General features: G+C 37.9%; 1 protein-coding gene across 3 annotated transcripts in view; it reads right to left on the bottom strand.

Moving 5' to 3' along the window:
* Positions 1-12467, bottom strand: part of golm2 (golgi membrane protein 2) — an 85971-nt gene that overhangs the window by 30106 nt on the left and 43398 nt on the right. For all 3 annotated transcript variants that reach the window (XM_060852991.1, XM_060852992.1, XM_060852993.1), the window contains exons 4-7: positions 12238-12340; positions 8720-8837; positions 7087-7252; positions 1661-1741 (exon numbers count right to left, since the gene is read on the bottom strand). In XM_060852991.1, the coding sequence (XP_060708974.1) occupies positions 1661-1741; positions 7087-7252; positions 8720-8837; positions 12238-12340 (468 nt within the window). The remainder of the gene's footprint in view (positions 1-1660; positions 1742-7086; positions 7253-8719; positions 8838-12237; positions 12341-12467) is intronic.

Genomic DNA, 12467 nt, shown 5'->3' with positions numbered 1-12467 from the left:
TTACATATGCATTTATACAGAATTTTTAAAAATAGGTCTGCAGTCTGCAATTGTTGGCAAATCGTCAGTGTCATCAAGTGCAGTGTTTCGGCTAGTTTTTGTAATGATCCAATCGTTATCATTAGCCAGTCTGTTCTCATTAAGATGTTTCAGAAAAATAGCAATGCAGTATGGTTTGAGAGCTTTCACAAGCTAGGCGTTGAGCAGCAAGATGCAGAATCTGATCTATTCTCCACTTAAAGACCAATTATTACCAAGTCTCTGTTTTTGTGTGCCTATGCAAAAGAATATGAATTAACCAAAAGAAGGGGAAACAGGGAAACCAAAATAAAAGTGGAGCTTGAAAGAGGGAAGTAGCATTGAAAAGAGTGTCGGGGTTTACAATGATGTCATCTATTGACCAGTTTCTGCTCTTTGAAAGAGGCGAAAAATGCAGAGATACACACTGGGCAGTCCAACTACAATCACACATGATTTGGAGGTGCCGGTGTTGGACTGGGGTGTACAAAGTTAAAAATCACTCAACACCAGGTTATAGTCTGACAGGTTTATTTGGAAACACTAGCTTTTGGAGTGCTGCTCCTTAATCAGGTAGTTTTGGAGTATAAGATCATTGGAGAATTTATAGCAAAAGTTTACCGTATGTAACAAATTATATATTTTAAAAGACCTGGATTGTTTAAGTCTCTCATCTTTTAGAATGTTAAAAATCACAACACCAGGTTATAATCCAACAGGTTTACTTGGAAGCACTAGCTTTCAGAGCGCTGCACCTTCATCAGGTCATCACAATAACCTGATGAAGAAGCAGCGCTCCAAAATCTAGTGCTTCTAAATAAATCTTTTGGACTATAACCTGGTGTTGTGATTTTTAAACTTTGTCCACCCCAGTCCAACACCCACATATCCAAATCTTTTAGAGTGACCATGCTGGTTTCAGTTCTTTCACATGTAAATTCCAGAGCTTTCTTAAAGTTACATTCTCAAGTGAACTTGAACAATAGGTGTCATGTTGGCTCACGTAATGCACTGAAGACGTAAGGTGCCCTGTGTGAGGCTGTGCCCCAATGTTCAGACTGATTGTAATCTAAAAAAAGGGATTTACAGAATCTTACATGGATTCATGCAGTTTTTGAGCAAAATAAAATGTAATTCTGCAAGTACAAATTCACCCACACACTTTTGTGCATGCGCATGTGGGTATGTGTGTTCTATTCTGAATAACGGTGGCTCCTTTATCTGCTGGTTTGATGACAATTTTGTGATTGGTTTTGAGAGCATGGATGGCGGTGCACTGTGATCAGGTGATGTTTTGCTCTACTTTGTGGGTGCTTCTGATTAATCTGGCATTTATATACTTCCTGACAATTTGAGCATATATGTCATTCCCACACACACATCCTCTCACAGAACATGCACCCCTTTACACTCTCACAGACACTCAGCCCACTCCTCACCCACCCAACCACCCTCTCCCCCGTTTATAAGCATAAGAAAGTGAGATCATTGAATTGGCTTTAGCAGACAGGAGGCTGAGGAAATCCAGCTCTTTCTTCTGCATAAAAAATGTAGAAGAACTTTGTATGTTTACTCCTATTCAACCATGTAAGAATACTTGGAAAAGTATATGAATGTGTCCTGGTTCTCTCATTATACATACCAATCAAAAGATCCACTGGTTTAGCATGTTCATTTTCTTCTATCCCAGGCATGCCAGCATCATCATCTGCTTTACCTGGATCTGTAAATACAACAGTGAAACTACAGCAGCACAAAAAAATGTTAAAAAACAATAATTGCAAAACCTTGATCAACCTGAAGGGATTCTTGAAATAATTCCAAAAGCAAATATATTTGTAAGTAATGCTGACAAGACTAGATATATTGAGGGTGCAAATATGGGTCATGTTCTTGTAAGGATGCAGAGAGATGTTGCTGCAGCTTAAGAACAGAAAAGAATGAAGTCTTTGAGTATTACAAACCAGATGGAGGTGGTTTCAGATGACAAGTTTTTCTTACATTCTACCAAGGAATACAACAGCTTTGTTGAAGGTATCCTCGGGTTATCAAGTTGAATGCAATTAACAAACAAATATGAACTCCAAAATTAAAACCTCTTTCAAAAAGGTAAAGAGTCACAGATTATGGAAGAGACCAAAAAATGACAAGTGGCATGAGCATCAGATAAACAGGAATGTAGAGTAATTAGATTAGCTATAATCTTATTGAATGGTTCAGCTACTGATGGCTTATTTCTGCTCCTTGCATATAGACATTAAAATTAGAAGAACTGAATTAGTGTTGCATGGGAGAAAAGCTGATCATGCCTCAACTAATTCTCAACAATGTAGAAATCCAATTAGCAGACAGTAAAATCTAGTAGGAAACAATCAAAAATACACTAATAAAAAAGGAGATCATTAGAACATGTATAGCTCACATTTATAGATTGGAGAGTCATATTTAACTGACTTTTTCTGTTCCCAGATGTAGTGGAACATGGACTTAGGTTATGTGAAATTTAATCTTCAAACAGTAAGTCATTCGAAACCAAAAGTACTAAAAGACTTAAATGGATTAACAAATTTCTGAATCCACAACTGGTTCACAAATGTCTCTCAAGGAAGAAAGTCTACTGTCCTTACCTGATCTGGCTTAAATGTGACACCAGACCCAGAGTAACATGCTGATTTTTAACTGCCCTCAGAATGATACAGCAAACCACACGTTAAACCAGAAACTGCTAAAAGGCCCCAAGAAAGGAATGAAACAAGGAAGCTTGCTATACAAAGCATGTTATTAAATTTGAAAGGGCTCGGAAAATGTTTACAAGTATGTTGTCAGGACAGGAGGGTTTGAGTTAAAGAGGAGAAGCTGGATAGGCTGGGAGTTTTTGTTCTCCCTACAGCGTAGGAGGTTGAAGGGTGACCGCATAGAGGTTTATAAAATTAGGGGCCCAGATAAGGCGAATAGCAAAAAAGGTCATTCCCCTAGGGTGTGGGAGTTCATATTTTTAAGATGAGAGGAGAAAGATTTGAAAGGGACCTGAATAGCAACTTCTTCTACATAGAGGGTGGTATGTATGGAATGAATATCAGAAGCAGACAGTTAGAACGTTTAAAATATATTTGGACAGGTACACTAATAGGAAAGGTTTAGAGGGACATGGGCCAAACCTAGGTAAATGGGACTAGTTCAGTTTGGAAAACCTGGTTGGCACGGACAGGTTGGATCAAAGGATCTGTTTCCATGCTGTGTGACTCTAAGACCACTTGTCACCAACCTAAGCATAAAAACAGCAGCAAATGCAACCCATTCAACCCTGCAATGAGCTCCTAATTAACATCTGGAGTCTAATGCCAACATTTGGACAAATGTCAAGACTAATCAAGAAACATCTCAGACATTTACAACACTAAGGGGTGGCCATTCTGCCCATGTCTGTGCACGCCAGAGACCTCACTACATTAACCCCATTTTCCAGCTCTTGGTCCATTGCCCTGAAGATTATAGAAATGCAAGTGAACAGATAAGTATCGTTCAAATAATATGAGTCTTTGACTTAACTACTCTTTCACACAGTGAGTTCCAAATTTCACCGACTCAATTTTTCATCCACTCTTCTCTTTGCCTTCTCGACCTCTTACATTAAATTTATGATCCCTGGTTATTGATCCCTCCACCAATAGGAAAGTATCTTAATATTCACCCTATGCCCCTCACTTATAAAACTCAGTCAGAACCCCAATTAAGATCTTTTAAGTCTGACAGTCATATTCATAGAAACATGCCTCACTGACCACAGCCCAGACACATCCAAATGAAACAAAGTCCAGATAAGATCCAACCTTGGGTTACGATGTGACAAGTAGATAAAGTTTAACATAGGAGTGGTTGAGAACTCTGCGTTTGTAGATGGAGTTGAGAAGGATTTGGGGGAATCTGACTGAAACTTAGAGAATACTGACAGGTCTGGATAAAGTGAACATGAAGAAGATATTTCCACTAACGGGAGAGATTAGAACCCAAGTGCACAGCTTCAGAGTGAAGGGACTACCCTTTAGAACTGAAATAAAGAGGAATTTTTTCAGCCGGAAGATGGTGAATCTGTGGAATTCATTGTCACTGAAGGCTATGGAGGTCAAGTCAATGGATGAACGAATGTATGGATAGGTGATTTGTACGAACGAACGAATGAACGAACGAACGATTTTTGTTGTCACAGAGTGAAGATACAGTAAAAAGTGTTTTGTTGCCACAATCCAATGTAATTGAGGTACAATAAGGATAAAAAGAAATTACTTAAATGAGAGTTTATATTCTGTTCAAATTGGGGTCTCAAGCACAGTTTCAGGGCTTCAGCAAGAAGTTCTGGCCCTCAAGAGTCCCGCTCTGGGAATAGCAGCAACAACAACAGTGCTCCAGGAGACCCCGGCTTAGGCCTACTGCTACCAAGAGGCCAGGTCCACGCCACTGACACTGCAGTCACTGCCCATTCTTCACACATCTAAGTTCTCTTTCTCAGCCACCAGGGATGCTTCCGCATCTGGAACACATTCTAGTAGGGAAATAAAAGTGCCATCCTCACCATTTATCAGAAATGGAACTTGAGCAGTAAGAAATAGCAGTTGCTCCAAGATAAAGTCAGGTGCTAGGAATCCTGCAGCAGGAAACTCAACTCTACTCCCCCAAGGCTATTTTTTATCTACAGGATACATCAGGAGTGTGAATGAATGCCCCCCAATTGCCTGGATGCCTGTAACTCCAACAACACAAGGTGGTCAACACCATCCAGGACAAAACTGCATTCTTTACTGTCTTTACATCCACAATAATGCCATAGGATGTAGGAGTAGAAGTAAGCCAGTCAGCTTCTCAAGGTTGCTCCACCATTCAATGAGACCATCTGATCATCTTCAACCTCACTTTCCAGGGGCATCTTTCTCCCATACTGATTAAATATCTGTCTGCTTATTTCATCCATGAATCTACGTAATGTCCCAGCCTCTGCAGGACACTCCTGGATTCCCTTCCCACTGAAAGAAGGAATTTCTCAGCTGTTTTAAAACGTGCAAACTTTTATTCTGCAGTGGTGGTGGAGGGCTGTTTTTCAGACTGGAGGCCTGTGACCAGTGGAGTACCACAAGGGATTGGTGCTGGGTCCTCTACTTTTTGTCATTTACATAAATGATTTGGATGCGAGCATAAGAGGTACAGTTAGTAAGTTTGCAGATGACACCAAAATTGGAGATGACAGCGAAGAGAGTTACCTCAGATTACACAGGATCATGAACAGATGGGCCAATGGGCTGAGAAGTGGCGGATGGAGTTTAATTCAGATAAAAGCAAGGTCTTGCATTTTGGGAAAGCAAATCTTAGCAGGACTCCACTGCCAAAGCACAGTGACAGCAATCAGTTAGCATGGGGCTCAGTTAGCTCAATTGGCTGGATGACTGGTTTGTAGTGCAGAGAAACACCAACACCAACAGGGCTCAACTCTTGCACTGGCTGAGGTTTCCATGAAAGACTCTCCTTCTCAACCTCTCCTCTCGCCAGAGGCATAGTGATTCTCAGGCTATACCACTCCCAGTTAGAGACAGCAGCCATATGATGTGGTAAAACCTTAGGTCTTTTACTATCTACAACAGATATGGCAGAAATTCAACAAGGATCCTTACCGCTATCATCTTGAAAGTTAAGGACAGTAGACAGAATGGAAACATCACCTCCTGTGAGATCCCCGTGAAGCCATTCACCGTCCTGATTTGGAAATATACTGCCAGCCATTGGGTTAAAAATATAATGGTTCCCTGCAACAGCACCATGGATGCACCTACACCAACTGAACTGCAACAGTTCAAGAAGGCAGCATCACCATTACAAAGACAACTAGGAATGGTCAATAAGTGCTTGCTCAGCCAGCAATGCTAACATCCCCTGAATTTGTCTTAAAAACAAAAAGAACAACAGACGTTTCAAAAACATGTTCAAAGAGAGTATCAGATCACACATCAAAGCAAGTCAAACTGGCATGAATTTTCCCTTTTGAATTTCCTCTAGCCTAAAATAAGGGGTTAGAATATGGTGAGAGTGTGTTATGGCTAGACCAGACCACCTCAAATGCTCCAGATCCTACCTTTTCCTCATTATAAAGGTAAGTGAAAGGTGTTGCTTTCCAGATGCAGTTTGATTAGTCAAACTACTTGACATTAAGCAAAGCACATTTTAATCGTACACTATAGTTAAAAAAGAAATTGGAACAACTCTATTTGAAGAATTAACAGAATAATAGACTAACTAAACAGTAACTGTCCCAATATATTAACATCCCATAAACATACCCATGACAAAGGCAGATTCAGAACAACAGAACCTCATGTAATTCTAGCAGCAGTAGGAAAGGCATCAAGAGAAAACTCAGTTGCAGGCAGAGACGTGCTGCAGCTTCTACCCAGCTTCAAGACCCAGCAACAACCACTACTGAAATCTAAACTAAAAATTCTGGTTCTGTGGGAGCCTGTCCTACCTATCCAGGCTGCTTCTACTTTTCCATCTTTTAAAAAAACTTCTTAAGGCTTCACAAGCTGTTTACTTTATTGGATTCAAAGAGACTGCTTCACACTGCTGTCATAAAACCTCAAACAAACATAAAACAGGACAAAATACATCTCTTAAAAGCCATAGTATCATCACATGACTGTACACAAAAAACATTCTAAGCTGCCATTTGAAAGTTGTAAGAAGTGAAACAAACAAAATTTGGCTTTTATTTAAAAACATATTGCTTCCAAGAATGCAGACTGCAAAGTTATAGTACTATAAATTGCTTAATATTTTATTTCAAGACCAAGATTGGACTCAGATTTCTCAGCAAAAATATCATCAACACTTTGCTTAAATTGTGTAAGGTAAAAGTTATATCAGAGTAATAGCCCAACATTCAATTTTTCAAAGCAAAGTGATAAAACCAAATTCACATCCCAGAGGCAAATTGGTCTTCATCTATCAAATCAGGGTATTCAGTAACTTGCTTATCTGCACTTCAATTGCTAGGTTACATAATGACAATTTACAAGCTTTTCTTACTTAGCAATCTCTTGCCATCATCTCGGTGAGGCTGCAGTTGGTTTCCTCCATTAATGTTGTTCAGTTTATTACTCTCAGAAGTCTGCTTCTCAAGATTTATTTTGGCTTTGTTGTAATCCCAGTCAGATTTCTGGCGATTATTCACTTCCTCATTCTCCTCTCTGGACTGTGAAATTTAAGCAAATAGAAATAGCAGGTGGATTAAATGCAGAGGAACATTAGCAGACATAAACAATGCACTAGGCTACTGCTCAAAAGATCAACCTTCACTGACTGCAGCAACTGTTGGCCAAGGTCATCATTACAACCTCAATGCCCTGCATCTTCCACTTAGGCTCGGAGGAGATTAAGGAAATGCTACTAAAACAAGGGATGAATGAGTCTCAAAACTGGCTTCTTTATAAATCAGATAGCATGCAGAGTACAAAGTTGGAAATTTAAACTTCCAGGAACATGCAATGAATGTTCAGCAAAGCAGTAATACACAACAACTTATAGCTGAAAGTCAAATGTTAAAAGAATGGATCAGAAACAAAACTCGACATCAATAGAGATAAGATTCAAACATAAAGAATAGAATTCATTCACTTTGCAATTAAATTCAAAACTTCAGAAGTGACACAAGGTAGGTGTCACGCCTTTCAGATAATAAAAGATTATCTGAAGACATGAATTCTGATTCCATTGTAAAAGTTGGGGAATTAAAATGCAACAAACTCAAGAGTTCTCTAATTTAAAAAAACTTGCAATGTGACCACAAATTACTTACTATTGTAAAATTTTAACTAGCTCTTTAGAGAAAGAAATTTGTCACCCTTACCCAGTCTGGTTTGAGACACTCCTGACCTATAGATAATCTAATTGTCCTCAAATGCTTAACAAGCTCCTCAACTCTATTCAAGTTGATGGTTCACCCTATCTTTGCAGGGCTAATAAGTGTCTTTCCAGCAATGCCTACACCCCAGGAATGAATAATTTGAAAAGTTATAGTTCTACCTAAAAGTCAGCTTCTACGTTCATGAATGGCCAGCTAATTTATTAGGTCTCATCACTAATGCTAATTCCGGAGAAAAGAAAAATTCCGGAAACTTCAGCCAATTCCAATAGTCAATCAAACATTGCTGGATGGATTACTAACAGATAAAAAACTGTCCTATGAACCAAAATTAATGAGAAAAGTAATTTGGGCCTGAATGTTTTGAGGTCTTACGTGAACAACAGATTCACCAATTTCCCAGGCTCCCTAACAAGAAGGGGCCAGATATTTTACTCAGCTTTACAAACACATTGATTTGATTTGATTTGGAAACAGAAAGAGACGGAGAGTCTATCACAGTTCAATGCAAAGTGCAAAACCTTTTACTCCTCAGCCTGTTCAATCACTCAATGATCTTTGGATGCTTATGGCCTGCCTGTATTGCATGCAAAACAAAACTTTTCAATGTAGCTAGGTACATGTAACAATAAATCAAATCAAAAGAAACTCCATAACTCCAGACATAATATTCAGAAACATATATACAGATGAATTTGACAGTAATTAAGAGTTTTCAGAAACATTATCTGATATAAATATTTACCAATATTGAGAACACAAAACTGAATAGTGTCCCAAAAACTCAGTGCAACTTACCTGGTTTTGTTTATTTGAATCTTCATGCTTTGTTGGTTGGTTATGCACTTTCCCTAAAGTCTTCAACTTCTCATCACATTGTTCCTTCAGTGCCCTGATCTGTTGACCACATTGGAGGCTGCAAGAGAACAAAAGATCAATAACAATACATAGAAAACAGCAAATTACACTTTTAAAGCTGTTCTCAGATACAAGAAGGTAGTTCAATTATTTTGCTGATTGAATTCAGGAACAAACTGGCTGATTTGACAATAAACACCAACTCAAATCAAAACTAAGGTAACAGGACAAACACACTGACAACACTGGAAACAGCAACTAAATCCTTATTATATTCAAAATAACTATTCAGATTTGTGAAGTGGCTTGTAAATAACTAAAATTCTGATATTTGGCAATCTGAAGTATGGTACCATACCACAATTGCTCAGGAATGGTCAGATAATAATTCAAGTGTCATGTTTCTGCATTTTTCAACAAGAACGTTAACTACTTTTCAGTGGTATTAACACAGAAGCAATTCTAGAATGAAATGGATATTGCATTTATTTAATAAGTATTTCTACATTGTAGTCTGCACTTTGGTTATTCTGATAACCAAAGTTATCAGAATACAATTAAGGTTTTCTACTACTTTAAACCGATCTGCCTTTTTGTTCCACTGTTTTAAGATTATAGCATCTGTTGTTATGCAACCATTGGATTAGGAACAGAGTAAAAAGATGTCAGCAGAGTGCCGCAGCTGGCAGATCTGAAATGTATTCAGCCTCACACAATGACAGGTATCCTAGAGTAAGAGTAATTCAAACCAGTAAACCATTGTGTTGCAAATCAGAATTATCAGCATTTGCAGCGTAATGCAAATCTGACAAATATAACAAATTGAAAAAAACAAAGAATAAAATTTCAAAGTAGTAAAGGGAAGTTATTGTAAAATGGGTTATTTCTAGTCAAATTTTATTTTGGCACCCACTTCTGCCAGTTCACCACAAAAATAGAACCTATATTAAAATCTGTATAGGAAACCATGAGTATCAAAGCAAGAAACTAAACTATTGCATTCTCTCGTGAAATGTTTTGCCATATAAATTAAGTACATCAGTTAAATGTTAACATCAGTTTCTACTAATGGTTTTAACAAGGACTGGCCAAATATACTAATCACATTCAGATCTGAAATCATATTCAACTTGAAATGTTAACTGTTTCTCTCTCCACAAATCCTACCAAACCCTTCATGCACCCATCCAGATGCCTTTTAAAATGTTGCAATTGTATCCACCTCCACTTCCATCGCTCCTCTGGCAGCTTATCGCAGTAATAAACCACAGGGTCTTAGCAGTACAGCTATAGATTTACATTTTCTCAAAAAGCAAATTCTTTTCAACTTGTGCCTGTCAAATATAGTCAACCACACGCACAAAAGGTAAAGAGAGATTCTGGGTGAGTCTAGATGGCATGTTCTTCAGAGTCCGTGTGGACTTGTTGGGCTGAATGGTCTGAAAAAAAAATTCTATATATGCTCATTGCATTGTGTTAGCACATAGCACAAGGTTGGTACTGCAAATAAAAATGTTTCAATCAAGCAGGATGCTTGTGACAAGCTTTTGGTGTGAACTGCAAGCTTGGGGACAAGGGATAGGACTCAAGAGAACAAGAAGGGCTGGAGGTGGTTCTCCACAGCAGCCATTGCTGTCTCAAAGCTTGTGACCCCAAATGGGATTCCAAACCCCACCTGGGGGGGGGCGTAAAATAGGCTATTTGGATGGCCATCATGGACTGTAATGTGCAATACAATCAGAAGCAACAACTTCTAGCTTTTATAAAGTACCTTAAAAGTAGTTTCTATTGAATGGATGAGTACAATTCATGGGACTACACTAAAAGTACACCATAATCTAACATCCTGCAAATACCTTCAAACATACACATACAATACTCAGGACAGAACAAACTCAAGCAGTGCGCAGACAACCCCCGACTGGAACTACAAATCACTTTCACATCTGGAGTAAATCCGAAACTATTTGTGCCAATGGGCAACAGTCAAAATGTAAACTAAAATTTCAATCCAGTAACCAAATCATTAACTCTTGCAGTGCATAGTTGGTATTGCCAGGATTCAGAAAAGATAGATCAGTGAATTTTGCTGCATACCTGATTTTTTAAAAAAATCTATAAATCATTACTCCTTTGAGTTCATTTTGTAAATTGACTGTTTGGCTATTTCCTTTCAAAACAAAGATCAGCACAACTGTCAACTACTTTCATTAAGAATTCCATCCATTTCATGTTTTAATCTTACAAATTCATTTCCTTTGCTCAAGATTGTAGCTGAAGTCAAAGTAACTTGCTTGCACCAGTATTTTGCATGCCTACCATTTAAGGCCTCAACAATACATTTTCTTAATTCACACCCCAGCTCCCCACCTCAAATGAAAACAGGACTATTTTATTCTTAAGTATACATTTTACTTCCTTCAAAAATTAAATGGTTTTATTATGCAAGAACCAATTTACCTGGTGTCTTTGGTATAACATTTATAAGTAATGCTCCAAACGGTTACAAGGTCTTTAATCAAGATCCCACCATAGAAATCTGTCCACTATTCTGCCTTACACCACATCAGATTATTGAATGCCAATGCTTCCTCAAAGCACATATATTGGCATTGCTTCCTTATGTAAAGAACGAATTGTTGCAGTTCAATCAAATGGATATTAACTTTTGCACCAATCTTTTAAGACATACAATTCAGATTCAGAGATTGACAGGAGAGAGAAAAATGGTTATTTTTACCCTTCTAAATTAGTATTTTAGGGTAAGAGGTAAATACTTAGAAGTGTCTACTTGTCTAGTTATGTTAGCATTTTCACACCCACCCATGTTCAACTGCATTTGACCAAATGGCACTACAGAATTACAAATAAACGCACATTTCCACAATCATAACATATCTCAACACAACTGTTGCTTGTAGAAGTTATAAAAGAAAACAAAAAAGTCAGCCTCACATGGACAAAATGAAAATGATGCAATATCCTGACAAACTTTAAACAGAAATTAATATTTTATTTTACACAATTACCTGCTCATAGCTAATATGTGGATTTGTTTCAAAAAGGAAGAATTGCTGTTGTCAAGGGGTGAAATAAAATCATATGCATGCTCTTTTTGAATACATTTACAATGTCACTGACCACACACTCTAAACTACAAGTATACTTAGCTCATGGCTCTCTGCCAGTAAAGCCTGCTTATACATTTAGCCAAAACTAAATTTTTAAAAGTTACCTTAAAAATTTGAAAAAATATAAATGGAGTTATCCAAAACTAGTTAATACCAGCCGAAGTAGTAATAAAACATGGTTTGAAGGTCTTGGTGCCGAAGAGCATACAAATTACAAAATTCAAATAGACTTCAGGAACAACTTCACGAAAAAAATCTAACCAAAAGACGACGGCTGGGAAAAAGAAAAGCTTGGAATGCACACACTGTACGCAATTGGTACTTCACCTTTCATATTCAAGTTTCTTCTGCAAGGTTGTGGAGTTATTCCGGTACTCCTGTAGCTGATCATCCTGCCTTAGAAACTCTTGTCGTAACTCAGTAAGCTGCTCTGTGTAAGAAAAAAAAAATCAGCTTGACCAATTATTGCAATACTACATCACACAGGGAAATCATTACCACAGAATAAAATCCAAGGATGCTTGCATATCAACCTGAAGTATGCACAACTTCTAAAA

This window comes from Hemiscyllium ocellatum, chromosome 39, assembly GCF_020745735.1.
Source record: "Hemiscyllium ocellatum isolate sHemOce1 chromosome 39, sHemOce1.pat.X.cur, whole genome shotgun sequence".
NCBI classification, from domain to species: domain Eukaryota; kingdom Metazoa; phylum Chordata; class Chondrichthyes; order Orectolobiformes; family Hemiscylliidae; genus Hemiscyllium; species Hemiscyllium ocellatum.
This window is presented reverse-complemented; position numbering and strand designations above follow the sequence as displayed.